General features: G+C 41.0%; 1 protein-coding gene across 1 annotated transcript in view; it reads left to right on the top strand.

Annotated features, from left to right (window-relative positions):
- DACH2 (dachshund family transcription factor 2) overlaps positions 1 to 21,984 on the top strand; it is a gene marked incomplete at its 5' end in the record, with an annotated part of 62,273 nt that overhangs the window by 28,355 nt on the left and 11,934 nt on the right. Inside the window, 2 exons of the mRNA XM_009069428.1 lie at positions 19,269 to 19,414; positions 19,911 to 20,058. Of these exons, the coding sequence (XP_009067676.1) occupies positions 19,269 to 19,414; positions 19,911 to 20,058 (294 nt within the window). The remainder of the gene's footprint in view (positions 1 to 19,268; positions 19,415 to 19,910; positions 20,059 to 21,984) is intronic.

Genomic DNA, 21,984 nt, shown 5'->3' with positions numbered 1-21,984 from the left:
CTTTGCATGTGTGGAGGGTGGGAGCCCTGCCTGAGCAGAGGACACCCCAGCACACCCAGGACCCCCACATCCTCCCCTACAAGGTCACTGAGATGTGGCAGGGGGGTCAGCTGAGGTGGACAGGACTTGCTTCTCCCCCAGCTCCTCGTTGCAGGGTGATGCATTGCGTTCACAGCTTAACTTCTGTTCCTCATGAAAACATATGTGCTCATATGCCTTGTGCCTGCATTAGCATTCTGTCTCCATCCAGAGCAGCAGCCACGGGTGATCCCAGGCCCCTGGTCTGTGCTGGGGGTGTAAAGCACTGCAGGAGAGGCATGAGCAGGAGAGCGGTGTCAGGACATCCTGGTGACTCGTTGCACATGCACAGAAGAGTTGTTGATTTGCAGATATGCACATACTTCATAACCTGCTTTGTCTGCAAAGGGGATTTAAAGATACTCTTGTGCTTATTCAGTATTGCTGAAATATCAGCAACATAATCTCTCAGACTTTCTGTTTGCTTTAAGGGTGTGTTGTAGAAAGTGGAAAGTGTGGGGAGTGGGCATGGCACAGACTTCAGCTGGAGAAACTGTTCTGGCTTGTAAACATTAGAGGTGAGCAGGTAAAGTAGATATAACAAAGAAAGAGGGTTTAGCATTATCATCTTCTCAGGAAAATCCTGAAGTAAAGGCAGAGGAAACATTATCTGATACCTCTAACACAAAAAAAATCAGCATAGTGTTTTCTGGAGGGTGAGGAAATAGTTGTCCCAGGTCTCATAATAACAGTCTAAGGCTTCCAAAAGCTGCCACCATCTGAGGAGAATGATGCCCTGGTGAAGAAATAGAGTCAGAAAGAACAGCATTTCCCATTGCTTCTGCCTTGGAAGGAAAAACCTGGCCATGTTCACAGTATGCACTAAGTGACAAAGCAATATTTTACACTCCGAGTGTGATTCCTTTACTGTTCTCACCTAGTTCTAACTTCTCCCCTTTAAATATAATTCTGTTCCACAGTTTGCCCCACCTGCTGTTTTCTGAACCTCACACATGTCCTCAGTCCACATACACCATCATTCTTCAGCTACACTCTCTAGCCACGTTTCACCCTGCCAATTCAAGCTCTAGCCAGCACTCAGCTTGCCTGCCTGTCTCCCTTCACTTTTCTTTCCCTGTATGTTTGGGTTTTTTTCAATAGGAAACAGATCCATATATTGACACAGAAATCTCCAAGGTCAGAAACCTCTTTGGGTTTGGTGTTTTGGAGGTTTTTGAATTTACTCTTTCTAAGTAAATACCACCCCCCAAGAAAATGTGAACACTGTTAATGGTTTCTAAATACATTAGGTAAGTGTTGTTGAGTGTATTATCATTGTCTGCAGTTGGTTCAGAGGAACAAAAAATCCATAGTCCATCACATAGATGAGCTGTGCTAGAAACTGAAACTGCTGCTCTCAGAAATTCCAATGGTTTTCCAGTGACACTGGCCCAGGTTGCCCAGGGATGTGGTGGCTGCCCCAACCCTGGCAGTGTTCAAGGCCAGGCTGGATGAGCCTTGAGCAACCTGATCTAGTGAGGAGGTGTCCCTGCCCAGGGCAGGGGAGTTGGGACTAGATGATCTATAAAGTCCATTCCAACCCTTCAGTTCTGTGATTCTATACTGAACATGGTGTTGCCCAAGGAGTATTTTAACCTGTGATTATGCTCCAGTCAGTTCCCTGTGAAAGTTTGCCTGTAGATGAGATGGTCTGGCACGTGCCTCAGTTAACAAGCAAATAAAAACCCCAGCAGCCCCTTCCCCATGCTGCCATAAAGAGGCAATTCTGGGAGTTCTGTGGAGCTGTGGAAGCAGCACTGTGCTTGGAGCATGCCCTTGGTGCAGCATTAGCCTTCACCTTCCCTTCACTGCCACCACAGGAAGTCGCTGATAGAGATCGACACGATTTCCTGGGCATAGCACATTGAGATTTTTATTATGATATTACCAGGACGTATGTTTGTGGAAAGAAGATATATATGTATATATCTCTGTGTTTAGGCTGAGAATATAAACTGTGTAGAAATAGTATATTACCTGCATGAAACTGAAAATATGGGTGCCATAGTGTGCAGGAATTGGGCCCAGCTTTGCTTACAAATCAGCTTGATGATGAGGCTGCAAAAGTTATATTTTCACTGCTTTCACAGACTGAATTTATTAGCTTCTTGAAATTGATTTTGGATGCCTTTCATTTGCCATTGGGCTGAAGTCAAAGGCAAAACGATGATATACCACATTTTGCTCACTCATCTTTTTATTGCCCAACTATTGTTATTGAGGAAAAGACATTCGACGCTTCCCCAAAGGAGACAGAAAGCACATTTCATTTTCTTTTAATTGATGAAAGTTTAGCTGAATGCACGTTCTGCAATCCTCACCTTCAATATCCAGGAGGAGCTGTGAGGGGTGGAGGGGGTGGGAACTGGGATTCTGTAGGATCAGGGCTGGGAGCAGAAACCAGCAGGGCTGTCAAACTTTGTCCTGCTTTATTTGCTTGGAAGGAGTGGGGCAAAGTTAATATCGATGCAGCACTATGAAAGTGTTCAAGTAGTTATCTCTGGGAAGGTAATGTGAACTCAGCAGTATCATTGCTTTGATCTTTGGTTAAAGTCTTACAAAACTAGATTGCTGTTTGATTGACAACCTTGTCAGGGAGTGAATGAAGACTGACACTCTAATATTGAAAACGCAGCGTTTACAAAACTCAGAGCCCCAGTTTTCTCATGACACCGCTGCTTTTGTGGAAGACTGAATTTCACTTTATTGTTAAATAAGAGTATACCTTGCTGTGTGCAGCCAAAACTTATGATTTCAGACTGCTGGCTCACAATTACTGCTTAGCCTAATAATTGATGCAGATATGTTTATAGCAACAGCTCTGTCATCGTGTGTTTGAAGGAGATGCTGTTTGAAGGCTTGAATGTGGTGATGTTTATCACATCTCAGTACCAAATAGTGATCAATCCAACGTGTGGGTGATGGATGCAGACGTGGCAGGCTGCAGCTTGGCTTGGGTGGGGGATCTGGCAGTTTCTAGGTGTGTCTAATATCAAAAGTTAAAGGTTTTCCAACTTAGAATTCTGTCTTGAAGGGTCATCTTCAGCTGTTGCTTGTTTCTTGAATTGTCCTCTTAATATAGTCAAATGAACAGTGGCTACTAAAGGAGTAGATTTCTCTCATGGCAGTAAGGCTGCTCTATGGTTACTTTCCTCAATTTCTTCTTAAATTGGACAAAATAATATCTTTTGCTCAGTTAGCAAAGGAAAATACAGGGCCTTAAAGAACTCCCACTCCTATTTTTATGTGATATGATATTAACTGCCCTGATTTAAATATATGTAAGAATGAACCAGATTGTGCCTATTTCCACATCAAAATACCTTCAGCAAGAAAATGTCTCCCCAAAATAATAATCCTCCATCGTCCAGAGGTGTTAGTGAAGAGACTCTATTTGTGTGATGCAGTTTAAAAATATCATCCAAAAGATTTTCACACAAGGGGCTGCTGAGCTGTGCTATAGGGCGTGGGAACTACTTAAATTGGCTTTCCTGTCAAAGCCAGTGTTTGCTGAGACTACATCATCAGTTTTTCCTGACCTTCTGGTTCTCAATTTGCTTCAAGATTGCTAAATTCTGAAGGCAGTTCTTCCCTTACCTCTTAGGTCTTGTGTGAACGGGTGTGTATTATAGTGTTAAGTGTCTGTAGAAATCTGCATAAAACACTTGCAATGTTTGTGTGCAATACAATATCATTGGTCCAAATCCAATTAATGCACAGAGTGCAAAATGTAACTCCTGTACTGTTCAGTAATTGTGGGAGTTGCTTGTGGCATCAGATGAACAGAAGAAGACAGGTGTAAGGAGATACTGTGAGTTTTTGAATGTCTTTTTGGAGCATCCACCATAATTCTCTCTGAAACATTTGGATGCTACTGTAATAGATGTAGTAAAAATACTTAATTTACCTCTTTGAATTTGTGCCCATTGCCCTTTGTCCTGTCCCTGCAGCTCCTAACACAGATCCCTCTGCAGCTTCCCTGGAGCCCCTTCAGCTCCTGGAAGGTGCTCTGAGGTCTCCACACAACCTTCTCTTCTCCAGGCTGAACAGCCCCAGCTCTCTCAGCCTGAAGATCATATCTTTACTGAAGTATCCTTTATTAAAAACTATTAATTAAAAGCCCAGATTAAAGCCCCTTTCATCAGCAATGCAGCTCTGCTGGAGAAACCCTACATTTGACCGTATTTTCAAAGTGGACATGTAGAAGTCACAAGAATAATTGCCATTTCATCATTTGAGGTCTGCAAATGAGTGATTTCAGACTGAAAAGCATATGTAGCTATGCTGATTATGCAGAAGAAATTATTTTCAAACCCCGTATTTACATCACTCCATTTTTTTATTGTGTGGAAAATGCATGTGCACACAAAAAAAACCAAAGCCCAACCCTAATGATCACCTAAATTTTGCTGTAAACATTTTTAAAATATATATCTGAAATTCCTTTGGAAATGTCCACAATCTGCTTCCATATTGCAACACATATGGTAAGAAAATCTTGCTTGCAAGCCAGTGACTGTTTTTAAACAGTTTTCAGAACTGCACAGGATAACAGCTCATGCACAAAAACTGGTGTGCTTTGTATTTATAACAAGCAGCTTAACATTTTCTAAACTATGACAAATTTCTCCCTTTTTTTTAATTTCTCCATTTTTTAATTTAATAATAGGATTAGTTTAGCTGTCCCTTGGTTTTTTTATGTAGGCACTGGTGGTATATGAGGAATACTCTGAGTCATTCTGGTTCTGTCTTTCTCCTTTCTTTAGTCTTCAGAGGCCTCTGTGGCCATGAAGGTTGTTGCTGTTGATGGCTTTGTTCTGTTTTGTCTCTTTTTTTTTTGTCTGTCTTTCCTTGCATGGATATGTGTGTGTGTACATGACACAGAAAGTAGATATTTAGGACCTGATTCCCTTGCTGTGATTTTGATAAAGCATTCCTGGAACTTGTTGTGTTTCAATTAAAGATTTACAGCTCTCCTTTTGCCTCAGACCTCATTTTTAAAGGTCAGGAGAGAAAAGCAACCCCAAACCATAAACATGTTAAGTGAAATACCCATAGAACCTCCAGTTAATGATATTTCCTTAAAGCAGATAAGTTACTGAGCCCCTTTTAAAACAAGAGTGTTAATTTACTGTTTCCTTTCATCTGTTGAAATAATTACTTTTCTTCTTTGCCTTCAATAGTTTGTTCTGGTCGTTAACATTTCTGTAAAATTAAGTTTGAAAGGTGCTTTTAATGTTCACATAGACTGCAGTGCACATTTGCCTGTTAAAACCAACCTACTTAAGGCAGAACTAATGTTTAACACTCGCAGCTATTTGAAGTAGTTCACTGCCCAGTTTAATGGTGCTGCCAAGGGCAATGGTCACATTACTCGCTGGGAGATTTGGGGGGGTTGTTATGATGGCAATAAAGACAGTCCATGATATTTCTCAAAACATTGGCTTAGATCTTAAAAGGCATCATTTTTCGACTAACAAAGCTGTGAACTATAATTTCTTGGGTAGCAGTGGGCAAGAAGCACTAAGCCCTGCTCTGGGCCATGTGCTCCGTTTGGGAGTCATAGTTGCTAGTGTTGAGAGACTTGTCCTGCAAGCACTGGTTAAAAAAGAGTGGAAAAACTGGACAAAAACCATGGTGATGGTCAGCTGCCATGGGAGAAGTGATCTTATATCATGGGGCTTGGGTTTTATGGCATCAACACAGCTTTAAGACATCTGCAGAGCAACCCAGGGTAGCTTTACCTGGCCTGGGGTGAACTTGGTGCAGGAGGTGGGAGGGACATGGTGTAGAGACAACTTGGTTGCTGCAGCGTGAACCAGCTCAGTTGTGGTCACAGCCCAACCAGCACCTTCTGTTTCATTGCATTTTTTGTGGGTTTTGCTGATTTACTGTCTGCAGAAGTGGCTGTGCCTGTCGTGCAGCACTTGCAGTGTAAAAATGCCTCCCGCTGAGAACAGACCTTCCTCATGGCCAGGTTCACTTCAGCCCATCCCTGCTAACACTGCCTCACTCTGGGGGTTTAGAGTTTTGAACAAATAAGATTATTTAGGGGAATCTTCAGGCAAATAGTACAGAAGAATATATTAGTTCTTTGAGTAGTGGAGTTGATGGAAACTTTGCTCGAGTTTTCAGCACATGCAATGAGAAATGCATCATATGGGACAAGTCCAAGGATCCCACAACCAAGTGCTTACATCACATCTATTCTTGTGTCATGAATTTGTAACAAAACAGCTGCTTTTTCTTCTTTGATAAGCAGGAGCAGGCAGAGAATGTGAAGATTAAACGCTACATCTTCCCTACCAGAAAAAAAAATTATATGTATTTACTAAATAGTGGGTAAAATTTTCCCCTCGGCTAGTCTAGTGCAATTTTACAAGCTTCAACAATGCTGAATGGATGTTATTGAGAACTGAATTTGGCTCATTCTTTTTATGCTTTTAATAAATACCCAGGGGAGAGGCAGTTGTTCAAGGAAAATGAAATACAAATAAACATAGAATTTATTCTCAGTAGGTGTTCTGGGGAACTTGGGGCCTGAGTTTTATGCTGTGGTGTTTTTCCTGGTACTTGCAAGCAAAACTAAAATATTCATATAAGCTGTCAGGTCTCTAAAGCAAATTCATCCTTTAAAACAAAACAAAACAAAATATAGATTCAGAGGCTAGAACAGAAACAATGTGAAACATAAAAAATGACATTTCTGCTCCAAAGTACATCATTGTAACGGACCATATTATTCTGGACTGTGGATACAAATGATTTTTTTTCTCCACAGCATCCTGTAACAATTCTTGAGACACAATCATGCACAAAACATCATTTGTAATTATAGCAGTTTGCCATTTTCAGCTGCTCGTGCTTATTTCTCATCTGATTGATAATTCATGTACTTCAAGCTAATGAAGATTCTTCATGCTGCCACCTAATAGACACTGCCAGTTTTTACAGCCTAAATTTCAGGACAACAATGGGATTTTTGTAGGGAGGAAAAAGGAGGAAAACCCGAAACAACTTAGTTGCTTCACAGTGGATTTTTTCACATAGATTCCTGAGTGACACAGAGAAATAGAGTCCCTGGAGGATGTTTATTGGAATAAAGAAGAATTTAGATTATGGATTTCATGTCAGATTAATCATTGCCCAAACTTCGGAATAGTCCTTAAATAATCTGAGATTCCCCAGGTAGTGTCTTTTTTTTTTCATGCACAGATGTTTTGATTACCAATTAATGATCTTTCATTATTGCTATTATTATTATTTCTGATATTCTGGCTTTGAAACAATTTTAGTTACACAGTCTAATAGTTATCAGTTTAAAGCATATGAAGAGACTTTTTATGGTTCTAGGCTGCACCTCCAACTCAGATATTTTTGTCAGATGTGATGCAGATTGACTCGAAGTCAGTTTTTACTACTAGAGGGTGTAAATCCAGACTTTATGCATCATGAAAACACGTTTTGCTGTTTGAGAAGGACTGAGCTGCAAGGATTCCCCAGCACCTGAACAGAGATTAGCTCCTGAAAAAACAGGTATTTTATTTAGGTTCTTGGAAGCTATGTGGGAAGACACCTTCCCAGGTAAGATTGATGTTTGTTAGTATTTTGATGCTCTGCTTGTTTTTCGTCAGGCACAGACCTACATGTTTGCACCCAGAATTAGCTTCATCCCTGACTTGGGTTGCAGTAACCCCTGTGAGAACTTGAGGGCTCGAATGGCAGCGTGTACAGCAGCACTACCTTTCAGAATGGCACAAACCCAGCTGATTAAATCTGATTTTAAATACTACTCTCAGCCTAGAACCCTGCCTTTTTAATAATCAATTAAAACATTGCTTCATTGTGTGTATTCAGCACGTATAAAGCACTGCTTGACATGGATTAGACCTTACATAGCAGTACACAGCTGTAGCCCATCCAGCATTTTCCAAATGAGTTTGCTCAAGGAATAAAAGATTGCCATCTGAGCAACACTGGAGGGAGACAAGAGCAGACAAAAGGCAGTTAAACGCTACAAAAAAAGAAAAGACCCTGTTGAGAGAGAAATTTCTGAGCAAATGCCTCCATTTCACAGGGAGATACTGTAGCAGGCAATGTACATTGATTTTAGCACATGAAGTACATTGCTTTGGGGATTCATTAAGCTTCATTTTGTGCACTATCATGAATGGGAATGTCAGCCACTCTCTCAAGTAATGCATGGTTTCAAAGCGAGGAGGTAGAATAAGCCAAAGTGAAGATATAATGTGCCCTGCAAAGAGAGTAAGGCAGTTTGCAAAGGGAAATGCTTGGCTTGCTAAAAGCTGTACGTCACAGGAGCAGTAATCAAAACCTCAACATTTTGAAAGGGTTTTATGCTTATAGTGTTTGTAATTTGGCTTGCAGCAGTACGTCCATGCTCCTTGCTGGCCTGGTGGGAGTCCTGCTGGAAGGACTGAGTGCAGAGCCTCATTCCTGCCCTTATACACAATCACTTAAAATTTTCTAATTATTCACCTTTTTTTAATGAATATGGCAAGAATTTCTGGGTTTGGTCAAGGATGGTTTTTCAGCTTCTGTATTTGCAGTAGGAGGATGCTTAAGGTAGTGCTATTTTCCTCCTGTCTTCTTTTCCTTGGAGCCAACTGCAGAGATATCTGTGATTCTTCACCACCTCTCCAGGCATCACCTGTCAAGTCTAGAAGCCACAGAAAGTGGCAGGTCCATGAAGTTGGATTTTTCAGGCACCAGCCAAATCCAAGGCTGGTTTAAAATTAGTGAGTGAACCAGAGGTTTGGATTACTGGGTGCCTGTGTAATTTCTTTGCTTTGTATTGTTTTAGTTGAGGTGTATGTAACTCCAACAGATTTATCAAAAAATCTGTTTAGTAGGGTTTATTCAGTAATGATGACACCTCTGGCATCTTTGTCTTAAAGTCTACTGTAAATTTTAGTGATTTGGAGGCAAAACATTGATGAAGTTTCTCAGAATTTTCCTAGTGATTGGTTTGCAACACCAACCCACTGAAAGAATGGGGTTGTACCTACACATGTCTGTGAGGAGGAAAAAAAACTCTTCAGTTCTCCAGTTCTTCAGTTTCGTGTGCTTTGCCTTCAGCAGGTATGAAGTTGTTTTTAATTAAATCAGCCCAAGCAGCAGAGCTTTACTGTCAGACTTTGCTGTGTGCATTCTGTAGCAGAGCATGACTTTGTGCATCACTCTGTCTCAGGTTGGTGGCACAGGTGCTTGAGGTCTTGGGCAAAGAGGAATAGAGAAGAACTGTTGACCGGGTGCTGGGATTTGTGCTCCTGCACTGTGTTAGTAACCTGTTAGAGGAAAACTCTCCTGGAATTAGCCTTTCGTGGTTTAAATAGCTCACACTTTATTTTTTTACAAGTGATGTTTTGTCTCAGATAGGTGTTGGGGATCACTGTGAATTAGGTGGTCACTGTAGAGTTGCTACGGACCAAGGTGAGGGACTTGGAGCACCTGAGCACATCCTCTGCCTCCCCAGTGGCTCAGGCTCATCTGGAGAAGGAACACAGCAGATTAATATCAGAGAGCTGCTGCTTTCTGCAGAAAGTTTTTCTCTCTTCCCTTTCCTCAGTATTTGATCTTTTAAAAGAACTCAGGAGAAGTGACAGCAGTAGACTTGCTAGTTATTAGGCTGCAGAGTAGTGGATGTGGAGTACTTGGTGGTTAGCTTCCATTTATACCCTGATCGTTTGGGTCAGAGAGAGGTTTCCCTGTTGATAGATTGGCTGTGTGCTAGGAAAACTTGTCTTTCCCCAGAGCATCATGTAATTATTTGGTGGCGGAGAGTTGTGCTACGTTGCCATGGACATGTGTCTCCACACGGAGAGCTGCAGGAACGCTGAGATATGTGAGGCTGATCATCCTGTCACTGTTGATACGCTGGGACAGCGTTTCTGGCACAGGGGCTGGTACTTGCCCTCAGAGCTGACAAGGGGAGGAGGACAGGGGAAGCCAAATTCTGCTGTTTGTTACCCAGGAAAGGCTTGGTTGTGCTAGGGTTCAGGTTTGTAAGGAGGTACCAGCACTGGTGGCACTGGGGAGTGCTGCTGTGCTCCATGGGCTGGCAGAGCCCTGGGTGGGACATGGGCACTCAAGTGGGACCGAGGATGTGCGCTGGGCTGGGGCAAGGTGAGAGATTTCTGGGGAATTCTACAAAAGACCTGGCAGGACCCACACTGGGCACAGCTTCAACACAGAGCTGCTCCTCACCTGTGGAATTAAGCAGGTGAATTAAAAAGGGATGGATTTCTCATGCTTCTCGATTTGTAGAATCGATGTGCAACTCAACTCAAACACTAGGATATATAGGCAGAGTCTTTCTTTATTGACACCTGAAGAATTCATCATTCATTCAGGAGGAAATGCTTAAGGTGATCATCTCTCTGGGTATGTTTTGCCGTTAATCATATTTCTCCTAACGATCCATTTTGAAAGTTGTCTTATTTCTAGAGTGCAAGAAATCCTGCTGGTGAACAGCCCCCAATTGCACTCGTAATTATTTCTGATTAAAAGTGCCCTGGCCTGACAGCACCAGGGAAATTAATAGGAGAAGCTTTCTCCAAGTTTTAGAAGACGAGCAAAGACATACTCACTCCCTCTTAAAATTATTTAAGCAGGTGCTGTGGGAAGCCATTGCTTTTATAATGCTCTTCAGATGTTTACAGCAAAACATTTTTTTCCCAGTGATTGAATTTTTCGAAGTACTAAAATACCACGGAGAAATATGTTTCCCACCAGCTTTATGGCTCCCTGGGTGCATTCTATACAAACCTTGTATCTGCCTGGACACAAACACTCTATTGCAAAAAGATATCTTGCCACTTTAACAAGCTGCACTGCTTTGAAAGGATACACTGCATCACCAGTGGGAATGTCAGTGCCTTAAGAGTAATACTGCTTTAAGGGTACTATTTTATTAAAGCAGACCTCAGTAATTTGTTCCTGACTGTTATACACCCTTATTTTATTAAAGGTATTTTACATCTCTGGAGGAGATTACTACCACTCCTATTTTCTCCACTGCTTGGCTTTAATGGATGGTGTGGAATATAATATTTATTAAGCCTAAGCAGGGAAAGACATAATAGCAGAATTGTCCTTTATAACCTATTTTACACAGCTGTAAAATAAACCTTAATAAAGCAAGAATAATTATCCAGGAATATCCAGGAAATGGAGTATTCCTCCTGCTTCAAATATTTGGAGGGTTTAACTGCTGGTTATACATGTACTTGAAGAAATTGAACTCAACAGTAATAATATTGATATTAGTTTGATACTATTCTAAAATATATTAAGAGGCTAAATATCTTGTGTGTCATAATGGCTGTGTTAGTATAAATCCATGCATAACTCCAATCTCTACATGGTGTTATATTTGTACTTGCAAACTTTGAGGTTTAGAGCTTTCTCTTACTCTGATGGCACCCAGGGCCCCTCAGCTGGCTCCCTGGGGTCTCACTCGGTTCTGCAGGTGATCCCTAAGCTTTGGTGTCAGGGAATAACATCATTCCTTACTGTTCAGTTATATATGTCTTTAGACTTGCTTATGGCCAGGGAGGACATGTGCTTAGTGCTGGGAGTGAGTGTCTGGATTCCAGCCCCAGGGCAGGAACTCAGCCTTTCCACCTGGAATATGCACAGGTGAGATTTGAATAGTTCCCTGGACCAGGAAAACACCTTCCCAAAAGCCTTTCCTGGTGGCACACATGCAGCTTGAGCAGGCAGGTGGAGGTTTTCAGGTGTAAACATATGTGCCATACTGGGGAAAATTTGGTCTCAGGGGTCACAGCTCTTTGGAAGCATTTATGTAGTGTGTGGGAAAATTGAATATTTTTTATGAGATCTGGTTAAAATTATTGATTATAGCACCAAATAGTGTTATAAAGGGAGCAGAGGGTGGAAGTGAGTGGAGTTCCCTGGTGGGACTGGTACCCCCCAGGAGCTCTGGCTGCTCGTGCAGGTGAGCTCGGTGAACAAACATCCTTCAGCCTGTTCCTGTTTTCCTGTTTATCCTCATCACACCCAGCCCTTGTTTCTTCACTTTTTTTTTCTTGTGACTGTTTATTGTGCTGCTTCTTGGATAGCCTTGTTTTTCTATTTCCTGTATGATTTCTCTTCTTGGTGGCAGTCACTGAAATCCATCCCAAGGGGAAAGATTTTGTATTAAGGACCTGATGCAGCTTTGCAAACTGATTCCTGATCAGATATTCCAGCAGAGCTGCTAAAGCAATTCCTCTCTTCCCTCTGCCTTCTTGATTTCTTCCTCCTGTTGTCCTATTTATATTTTTTTTCATAAATGAATATTGTGGAAGTGATTTGGACTACAGTTATTACATTAATTATCCAAACTGACATTTTTGCAGTGTGTGAAAGGACAGGGTGGTATGTAAAATAGATGCACTAAGAACACCTACAGTATGACAACAAGTAGCAGGGTAATTGCTGAAAATGAAGTCTTTTCTGCTATCCCTTCTCTTCAACATCTGTTGTTCCATATGGAGTCATAAATATTTGCAACAAAATAGTTGAAGAAATAATCTCAACATTAATAGGGAAAAGCTGAATCCGCCAAGAAAATCGAAGAATCTTTTTTTTTTTCTCTTGGCAAGTTCCTCCTACCCATCCTCATCTGACACTTCAAAATCTCAGTAGAAGAATAGTCAGACTACAGTGATGCTTAAAAATCACCATGAAAAAACTAAAAACCTTTGTGAATGTTAATAGGAGTTAGCTGAGAACAATTTTATAACCTCCTGATAACGACCATGAGGAGGATTTTGTTTATTCCGTTTCATTTTCCTCCTTTCTTCCACACCACAGTAATTTTATTACTAACCTTTTATTGAATAGTTCACATTTTTGCTTCTCTTGTTGTCAGTAGAAATAATCCTTCTTGTCAAGGTGAGGACTGACAAGGTACTATTACTGGCTGAAAGTAACTAGTTACTTTAAATTGCCATATGGAAAATACAGATCAATAATATTTAAACTTCTCTGTATGTTTAAAAGCAAGTTAAAGCACAGAACAGCTTTAAATATTTTGGAATCCAGACTACCTAAACATTTTGAGGAGCAGCTCGTAGGAGAAGGCAGAGATAATAATAACACAGACAAACTAGAAACTGTAAATTAGTGTTGTGAATATAAAATATAGCATTTTGAAGGCTCTTTATATATTTATTAGCTGCCTTAATAGACATCTGGATCTGGTGCTGGAGGATCTGGTTTAGGGTTTAGTGGTTCCAGCAGTGACAGGTTAATGGTTGGACTCGATAATCTTAGAGCTCTCCTCCAACCTTGATGATTCTGTGACTCTGTGAGTATTTACACTTCTCCTTAATGGACAGAATTTCACCAGGTGACATCAATTGTATTTGTTTTTTCTTAATCTGTGCATAATGAATTTAAGACTGAAGTTGTGTGCAGTGAAACACTTCGGTTCTGATGTTGAGCTAGTAGATTGCTGCACTTCACAATTCCATTTTTGTTATTGCAAACCAAGTATCTCGCTCAGGTCCTTGTTTTTAAGGCTTGGATTAATAAAATATTTTCAGGTGTTTTTACTGCCAGTGCCATGTGAACATCAGAGTATATTGTAAATATGTTGAAGTTATAAATAGATACAATTTTGTGTTATTAATGAGAATACACTGATGAAAATGTCAAAGCTGTATAATTACAGACCTCTTGATAAAGGGTGCACAGATAAAGGCAATTTGTAAACTGTAATTTCAGCCTTTTCTAGTGAAATTTTCATTTCTCCTCCTCCAATTCAAACACCAAGTGCCTGTTGTGATGTCCTTCAGGAAAACACACCCTCAGCATTCCTGGACTGAAGGCACTGAGGGGCTGGAGGTGTCAGGGAAGGGAGCAGAGCTGGGGAAGGGGCTGGAGCACAAGTGCTATGAGGAGAGGATGAGGGAACTGGGAGGGTTCAGCCTGGAGAAAAGGAGGCTCAGAGGGACCTTCTCACTCTACAACTCTGACAGGAGGTACAGCCAGGTGGGGTCAGGCTCTGCTGCCAGGGAACAAGTGGAAATGGCCTTGAGCTACACCAGGGGAGGTTTAGGGTGGATATTAGGAAAAAATTCCCCATGGAAAGGGTTGTCCATCCCTTGCACAGCATCCCAGGGCAGTGGTGGAGTCACCATCCCTGTGGATGTGGCACTTGGGTCCATGAGTTAGTGGTGGCCTTGGCAGTGCTGGGGGAACTGTTGAACTCTGTCTTAAAGGTCTTTTCCAACCTCAGCAACTCTACATTTTCCCCCTGTGCTGAAAGCAATCAAAAGGTTTTATTAAACACTTGTTCAGGAGAAATTGAATTGGTTTCAGTGCACATGGGTGAGAACCTGCTTGGATGCAGATCCCATGAAGCAGAGCGTAGTTGGTGTTGCTGTTTCATGATTGTTTCTAAAAGCTTTGAAGACAGCCTGGAAATGTGTAGGAAATGTATATGTAATTTTTAGATACAGTTCTGAAAGTGAAGCTTTTTATGGCAAAGCTCAGTAGTGAATAATGCTTGGTGCTATCAAGTTGTATCAGTCACTTGCAAACGAGATAAAGTCTCATTGAAAGCTAGTGCACTGGATTAATCAGCTACTCCCCAATTGCATTCATTGACCCTGTTCATTCAGGGGCTGTAATTAAGAAAAACAGCAGTGACTTTAAATTTGGCACCTGAATCACAAGGTTAAAGCAGTAAATTTCTAAGTCTGACTGGTGCCAGGTTGGAGGAGGTATCTCTTCTCACTGCTGATCAGAAGGCTCAGCTCCTGGCAGAGAAGCAATGAGTGAGGGAGGAAAAGGCAGGAAGAGGGTTACGGAGGGTTTTCAGAGTTATTAAAACGTGGAAGACAGATAACCCTGTCCTTGCAGCCTTAGAAATACAAAATACTTGGAATAAACAAAGCTTTAGATTACAGCGTTTCAGACTTACCTTGCTGTAAAAAATAGATACTGGTTTCTCGTTACGCAGCACAGAATTGCCAAGGTTTAAAATTAAAATAAGAAGTCTCACTATTTTAGGAAACTGCTTTTTGCAGTCAAAAATAAGAATTTGGTACCCTAATTCCATCAAAACACCCGTGTTTGGATACCACTGTCCGTCCCTGTTGTTGTGAAGTGGATGTAGAGCTGGAAGTCAAGGGACCTCTTGCCACCGCAAAGACAGATCAGTTGGGATGATTCTGTTAGACCTTTGGGCAAGTGATGCTATTTCAAATATGTATCTTCCTTCCAGAGATGAGTCACACAGACGACCCAGCTGAGGCTGCAGATCCTCTGCTCTATTTTATTAAAGTCAGAGAGGTCCATTAGAGCATCCAGGCTGTTGTGTAACTATGGTCCATTAAGTGTAATCCCCATCACTCAGGTATGAAGCTCAAAGAATTATAATTACAATAAACCACTTAGGTTTCTAAATTGTGTGCCCCAGGCAGGGTAAAGGAGTGACCCAGCTGCCACCTCTGTCCTAACCCAACTTCTTAATGCTGCATGAAGACTTTATGAGTGACAATGTCTTGTTTAATAACTAACAGTTTAATAACTATAAACTTTATATTAATTATTTCCTCTCTTCTCTATACACCATGTGTTTATTTTATGCAGGAGTTATATTCTCTGAGCTATTTTAGGTGAATAATGCTTAGACAGCCCCAGACAGATAAAAGTTTTGAAGTGTTTCTGAAGGAATAACTTGATGGTCTAACTGGTGTTAGGCAAGATGTAAATTGTTGCTTTGATATCTCTACCTTGTTTTGAGAGCAGTGACATGTTGAGTGTCTCAGGTGTGTGACTGATGAGTTTAAAAACATGACTTCTGAAAGAAAACAAACTCCTGGCAAATAAAACTGCCTGTTGGTTTGGGCTGGGTCACACAAGGAGCAGTTTGTATCCCTCCTGTTTCCAGCTCCGTGTTTAGGCCATGGGTTGATGCTTCATTTTCCAATCCCTGTTTTCTGCAACTTGGGCAGGAGACAGAAGATTAAATGCTTGAATTAAGAGCAAGAAACTTCCTAGCAGCTTTCTGTGTGCTTTCCCAGGATGATATTCCCCTCACTGTTGGTGTTTACTGTGTGTTTCTTTGCTCTGCAGTGTAATTCTTGCTCTCGTCTATTCATCTGGATGTCAGCTAGAAATTAAAATAAAAAGTCTGCACTGTAAATGGATTTCTGAATGCTTTTATAAAGCATGGCAGGTTTAACAAACAGGCTGGATGAAAGTAATTCCCACTTTGCCTCAATAATCAGAAAGGTTGGTTGTGTCCTTGGTCAGACTGAGCTCCCTGAGCTTTATTTCCTGCTCATTCTGTTGTGCTCTGTGTGTGAGTGCAGCTTTTAGCATTTATATTTTTAGTGTTCTTTAAAATCAAACCCTTCCTTTTTTTTCCCCATTAGAGATGCATTTGATACAATCCACAAGAAATGCTTCCAGCACATGCCATTTTTAATTGCTTTACCAATTATGATTCCTCGAGTCTAGCTAATAAATTTCTGCCTAACTGTGCACTTATTCAGAGTCTGGGCAAGCTGTAGACACCGTTCAGATGTGAAGACCTATTACAAGATTGAAATAGATTTCTAATGCATTTATCATTCATCTTTGCAGAGTGTGATTTCAATCAGAAAAAAAAATGATGAATGGTTTGACAGTTTCCACCCATATACGCTAAAACATAATATGCTGCTTCTAGTTTCAGCTATTACAGACTTTAACATGCAATGTGACCTTGGTCTGCAAAGCATGTTTGGTTAGCACAAAAACTTAATCATAAGAAGTCATAAGTAGAATCCTTCTTCTTTACTGCCCTTTTTCTGGGACTTGGAAATTTATTGCTTCTGGGACAGGTAGGATATGAACAATGGGCCAAATAGAGTCCAGGGTTATCTCATCTGTGTGAAAACTGCTGCTGAAAATCGATGTGACCTCTGCTACACTGTCATCCCAATTCCCACCCTCTGTGTCCTATTTGTCTTTTGGTAGAAGCTTAGATCTGTGTGCTGTCTCTATGTGTCTCTCTTGGGCCAGATTATCAAAATGAATCATTGCCTGCATACCTCTTATATTTCTATTTATTTTCCTGCTGTTGACTAGGTCTGATGAAATATGATTCTTTTTGCATTTGATCCTCACTGCAGCAAGCAGCACCTAATTTAGCTGTGTCTATCTCTTTAAAGAAGAGTAATGTTATTTTGAAACTTCAATCTGCTGTACAGTAGCATTACAAACCATAGACCATGCAACCTGTCTTCACAGTCAATAGTAATTTTCCTTTCGGCCAATTTAATGTTATTACTTTCATCTCCAAATAGTGGAGATTTCTAGAGGTGTTAGAGCAGCTCCAGTTTTGTTATGCATACTTCATGTAGTGCTTTCTTTTTTTCAAATGCCACTTCTGTTTAGTCTTTTGTGGCTCCATGGCTTAGCTGTTATTTCTGTGCAGCATCAGACACGACAACTAATCAGTTTATTTTAAAAACTCTGCCACTGATATATTTAATATGAGAAATGGTGTGTCTGAATCAGCACAAACTCCGTGGTCTGAGGATGTTCCCCGAGTTGGGATTTTATTTTTTTTTTAAATAGATCATGTAAATTACATCTAAGCTGTTAGCTCTGAGGATGTGTAGAGGTTACTGCCTTTTGTTATTAGTCCTGAAGAATCATTATGAAGATGTTCCATTTAATGAACTCACACAGCAAAACCAAAATGCTCCCTAAACAGAGATTTCAGAGAAGACTTGAAAGCTGCTAATGCTCCGGGTTTGTTGTCAGGTGAGTGTTTTAGACACAATGCAAAAAGTGCTACTCGGTGGAGGCTCCTGGAGTGGGTGATACTAGGAAATAAATATTGCTGCTGCTGAGACACCCCTGGCTGCTTTCCCTCTCAGATTCTGAGCTGGTTTTTCCTTAAATAAGAGGTGGGAGAAGGAAACTTTTTGAATATGATGTGGTCTAATTGTAAACCTGCACTTTAATATGACCAAGAGACTTGGCAAATGAAACTCTCAGGGCTGGCTGTGCAGCATCAGCTCATGGGCAGTGCAGGAGTCACCAGCTTTACTAAAAAGCAGTTGTTGAGGAGATTTCTCATGTTTTCTGCAAGTGCAGGATCATCATAGCTATAGACTGGATTTTCATGGAATATTACACAGAAATAGTGTTTGAACTTTTCAGAGTAAAAGAAATGTACTGAGTTTGGCTTTAGAGGCTGCTAGATTTTAATTCTGTAGTTTCCGGCAATTAACTCGCTGTTTCAAATGATACGTGGGAAGAAATACAGGGATATGAGAGAAGGAGCTACATTTACTATCTGAAAAGAGTTAAAATTATTCTATACATACAAATAGACAAGTTCATTGGTGATAGCACTGATTTCGCCCCAACACTGAAGGCTATTTGAAAAATATTTACTAATGTTGTTGTTTCTTTTTGGAGACACATTTCTACTGCCTGTGCACAGCTTGGTCTCTCCCAACAGGATCTGCTGGAAACGAGGAGTGAAGGGGAAGTGCCAGGGCCTAGTTCTGCACTCTGAGACGCACCAGCCTAGTCCTGTGCTGCTCCTGTGCCTCCCAGCACCACCCAGCTCTCTCTACATGCTGTAGGGAGAACTCAGCAAAGCATTTTTGGCTGCTGTCCGTGCCTAGGAGGGCTGAGAGCAGTGAGGCAACTGCTCAGGTCCCTGCTCTGACCCTACTGACACCACAGAGCTGGTGCAGAGCAGGAGGGGATGACTCCAAGGAGATTATTTACTACTGAGCATGGGAAGGGTAGAGGGAAAGGAGTGAAGAGATGTGATGCATTCCTTGATTAGAATTTTGTCAAGGTTACAGCAACAAAACCTGCACATCACAGAGTGGCAAACATGATAGGATGAAGAAAGGTCATTCAGGTTTAATGAGCTGCGTAATGCTGTTCTAATTCTGTAGTATAATTCTGTAGAATCTGAGGTATAATAGTCTGCACTCTATTACAGCTGTGTTAGTCTCAGTATATTGATTATTGTTCTGTGCTCTTTGCAATCCCTGCTGCCCAAAGACTGAAACCATGTCGATTTTACTGACGCGTTGTGTTTTGACTTCCAGGTGAACAGAGTGCTAATTTCTAGAAGCCACATTCCCCTCTGTTTCCAATGCCTTCTGATGTCCCTTTTAAACCTCTCTTTGCAGAAGAGGTCCAAATTGCCATTCCAATAATGAAACCAACCCTAGATAAAGTCCAACTGGCTGGACAGGCTTTGCCTCCTGGATTCCCTGCGCCATTTCTTTTTGCTGATGGTCTTTCGTCAGTAGAAACACTATTAACCAACATTCAGGTAAATGATTCTCTACAGGTCATGATAGATAAAATGTGTTTCTTTTTCAGTCTCTTAAAAAGTTAGAGAAACTATTTTAAAGCTGCAGTTTCTCATTTATTTAATGTAATGCTTGGGTTTCGCCTCTCTGGCATTATCAGTCGTGAAAGGGTTTCATATATTGTCTGTCTGACTTAATAATTGGCAATAATTGTCATATTAAAATTCACCAGTCTCATTATTCCTCCAGTGCTTCTCCCTGCAGTTGACCAAGGTCAGCAGTGACATGGCACTGGCTTTGTAACAAACCACAGCAGTAGGATGAATAAGCCAAATCTATACTGAATTATTCCAGGCCACAAAATTCCTCCTATGTAACATTCAGCTACTTCAGATGCTCCAGTTGTGCTCCAGGTCTATAGGTTCTTGCTTTTCTTTGCGTGTAAAGAAACAAATGAATTTTGTCCCCACTGAAACAAAATGGTGTTTTCAGCTCTTACATTTGTGTGTGTTTTAGGGCCTACTGAAAGTGGCTGTGGACAATGCAAGAGTCCAGGAAAAGCAGATACAGCAGGAAAAGAAGGAGTTAAAGATGGAGCTTTGTAGAGAGCGAGAACTACGAGAGAGCTTGGAAAGGCAACTCACAGCTGAGCTGCAAAGCAGAGGTGAGTGAATGAAAAATGGAGTTTGAATACCTATTAAATGTGTAACCCTTTGGCATTTCCAGCTGGAGCTGTTGAGGACTCAGAGTTAGCTCAAATTCATCCTCCAGCACTGCTAATGAAAGATTTAAATTTAATAAAACCAGAATGAGGCACACTTTTCTGTAAGCAGCCACCATGGTGACTGAAGGATTATTTCCTGGAGGGCAACTGGCCACAGAGAGTTTTGGCAGGTTCTGAGGGGGAAAGCTGCTGCAGTTTCATGGCTTTCAGGTGTGTTAGGACAGTCTGCCGAGGAATTCCCATCCTGATTTCCTCATCTGACAGCTCTAATTTCTTTTGGTTTCTGCTATTATCCTCCAAGCATTGAGAATCAGTCTTACTGTGAGGAAAATATGGCTGTAATTTGGGTATTTAGGTGATTTTTTTTCATTACCTTGCTACTTCCCTAACCCCAATTTCTGCAGTTTCAGTGCTAATCAGTTAGTTTGTCTCATAGGTAACTTCAGTGCAACAAAATAGAACTATGAGAAATTGTCTTACCCAAGTGCAAGATCTGAAGCAAATAAGCCTAGATAATTTTTTTTCCATCAAGAGGGTGAGGTACAATAGCACTCCCCAAATGGTCCCTTCTAAGACAAAACCATGACTGTTTAGAAGCTTTTGATAATAATTGGCAATTAAATTGGTAAATCTGAATTTCTCGCTGTGCTGCTGCAGACAAGGCAGTTTTCTTTTTAAAATTCAGATCTGCATCTGAAGGAGAAGAACAGCACTTCATGTGCCAAAAGCTACTTCCACATTTCATCCATGAAATCAGAAAGATAAAACTAGATAAGACCGGAAATGTAGGTGCCAAGTCCTATCTTCCTGTGAATTCTGAATGGAAATTAGGTGTGTGGAGCAGAGCTGTGTGCAGCACAGGTCATCACCACATGCACCTCTTTATTGTTAGAGAAAATATTTGTTAGAAAAATTTAGAAAATTTGTTAGCTTTTTCACGTGGGTTGCTCAGTTTTCCAGAGTTATGTTCTACAGATCACATTGAGACATTCAGAATTTATCAAGTCTCTCAGAGATTTCCCATGTAATAGTATCCTTGAATATTTCCTCCTGACTGGAGCATTCCCAAATCCAGAAACCCCTGTAAAAGTGAGTAAAAAGTCAGTGGTCTTTGAGCCGTTCCAGAGCTTACTGAAGGTGTTCTCCTGTTGGTTCTGAGAAGGAATGTGGGTATCAGCCTCTGGTCCAGCCCAACCTACCAGCTGATTGCAGACTAGAACAAGATCTGCACCCAGGAGTGTTTCCTGGCCACTCAGCAGAAGTGTGTGATGGGCCTGTAGAGATCCTACCAAGCAGTTTAAAAAACAGGAGCACTGGAGGGAGAGTTGTTGGAGGAGGAAGGGATTTTAGATGTAGTTCTGGCCCAAGTAATGATAACTTGGGGCTGGTGAAAAATAAGGTTAAATATGAAATTAAGATTCAGGATTTGAAAAGGCTTAAAAGGTGCATTTTATTGCTTGAGTTTATGTAGGTGAGGGAATACAATCATAGGCAATGTCAGCAGATTCCAATGAAGATATTGATCATCTGGATACAGTTAATACTATGCAATTCTCTCGTTATAGTTTTAACTATTTGTAGTTGGGTTTAAGATTGAGGTTAGTCAGGAGTACTTGTTTTCTGACAGATCTCACATGGCTGGACCAATGGCCTGAGGATGTTCTTTGTCAGGGCATTGTTTCTGCTTTCCATCTTTAAAAGACAGAAGATGACATGACATCTCCCTTCTCTGTGCATCTGATCCTTCACCTGGGGATTTACCCACCTAACCCAGATACTTAATAGCCTTACACTTGGCTTCTGCCTTGGGCAGAGGTTCTTGTTGTTTAGTTTTTCTGCTTCAGAATTAACCCAACTGATGCTCCA

Source organism: Acanthisitta chloris, unplaced genomic scaffold, assembly GCF_000695815.1.
Source record: "Acanthisitta chloris isolate BGI_N310 unplaced genomic scaffold, ASM69581v1 scaffold23562, whole genome shotgun sequence".
NCBI classification, from domain to species: Eukaryota; Metazoa; Chordata; class Aves; order Passeriformes; family Acanthisittidae; genus Acanthisitta; species Acanthisitta chloris.
The sequence above is the reverse complement of the archived record's forward strand: the minus strand, read 5'-3'. Positions and strand labels throughout refer to the sequence as shown.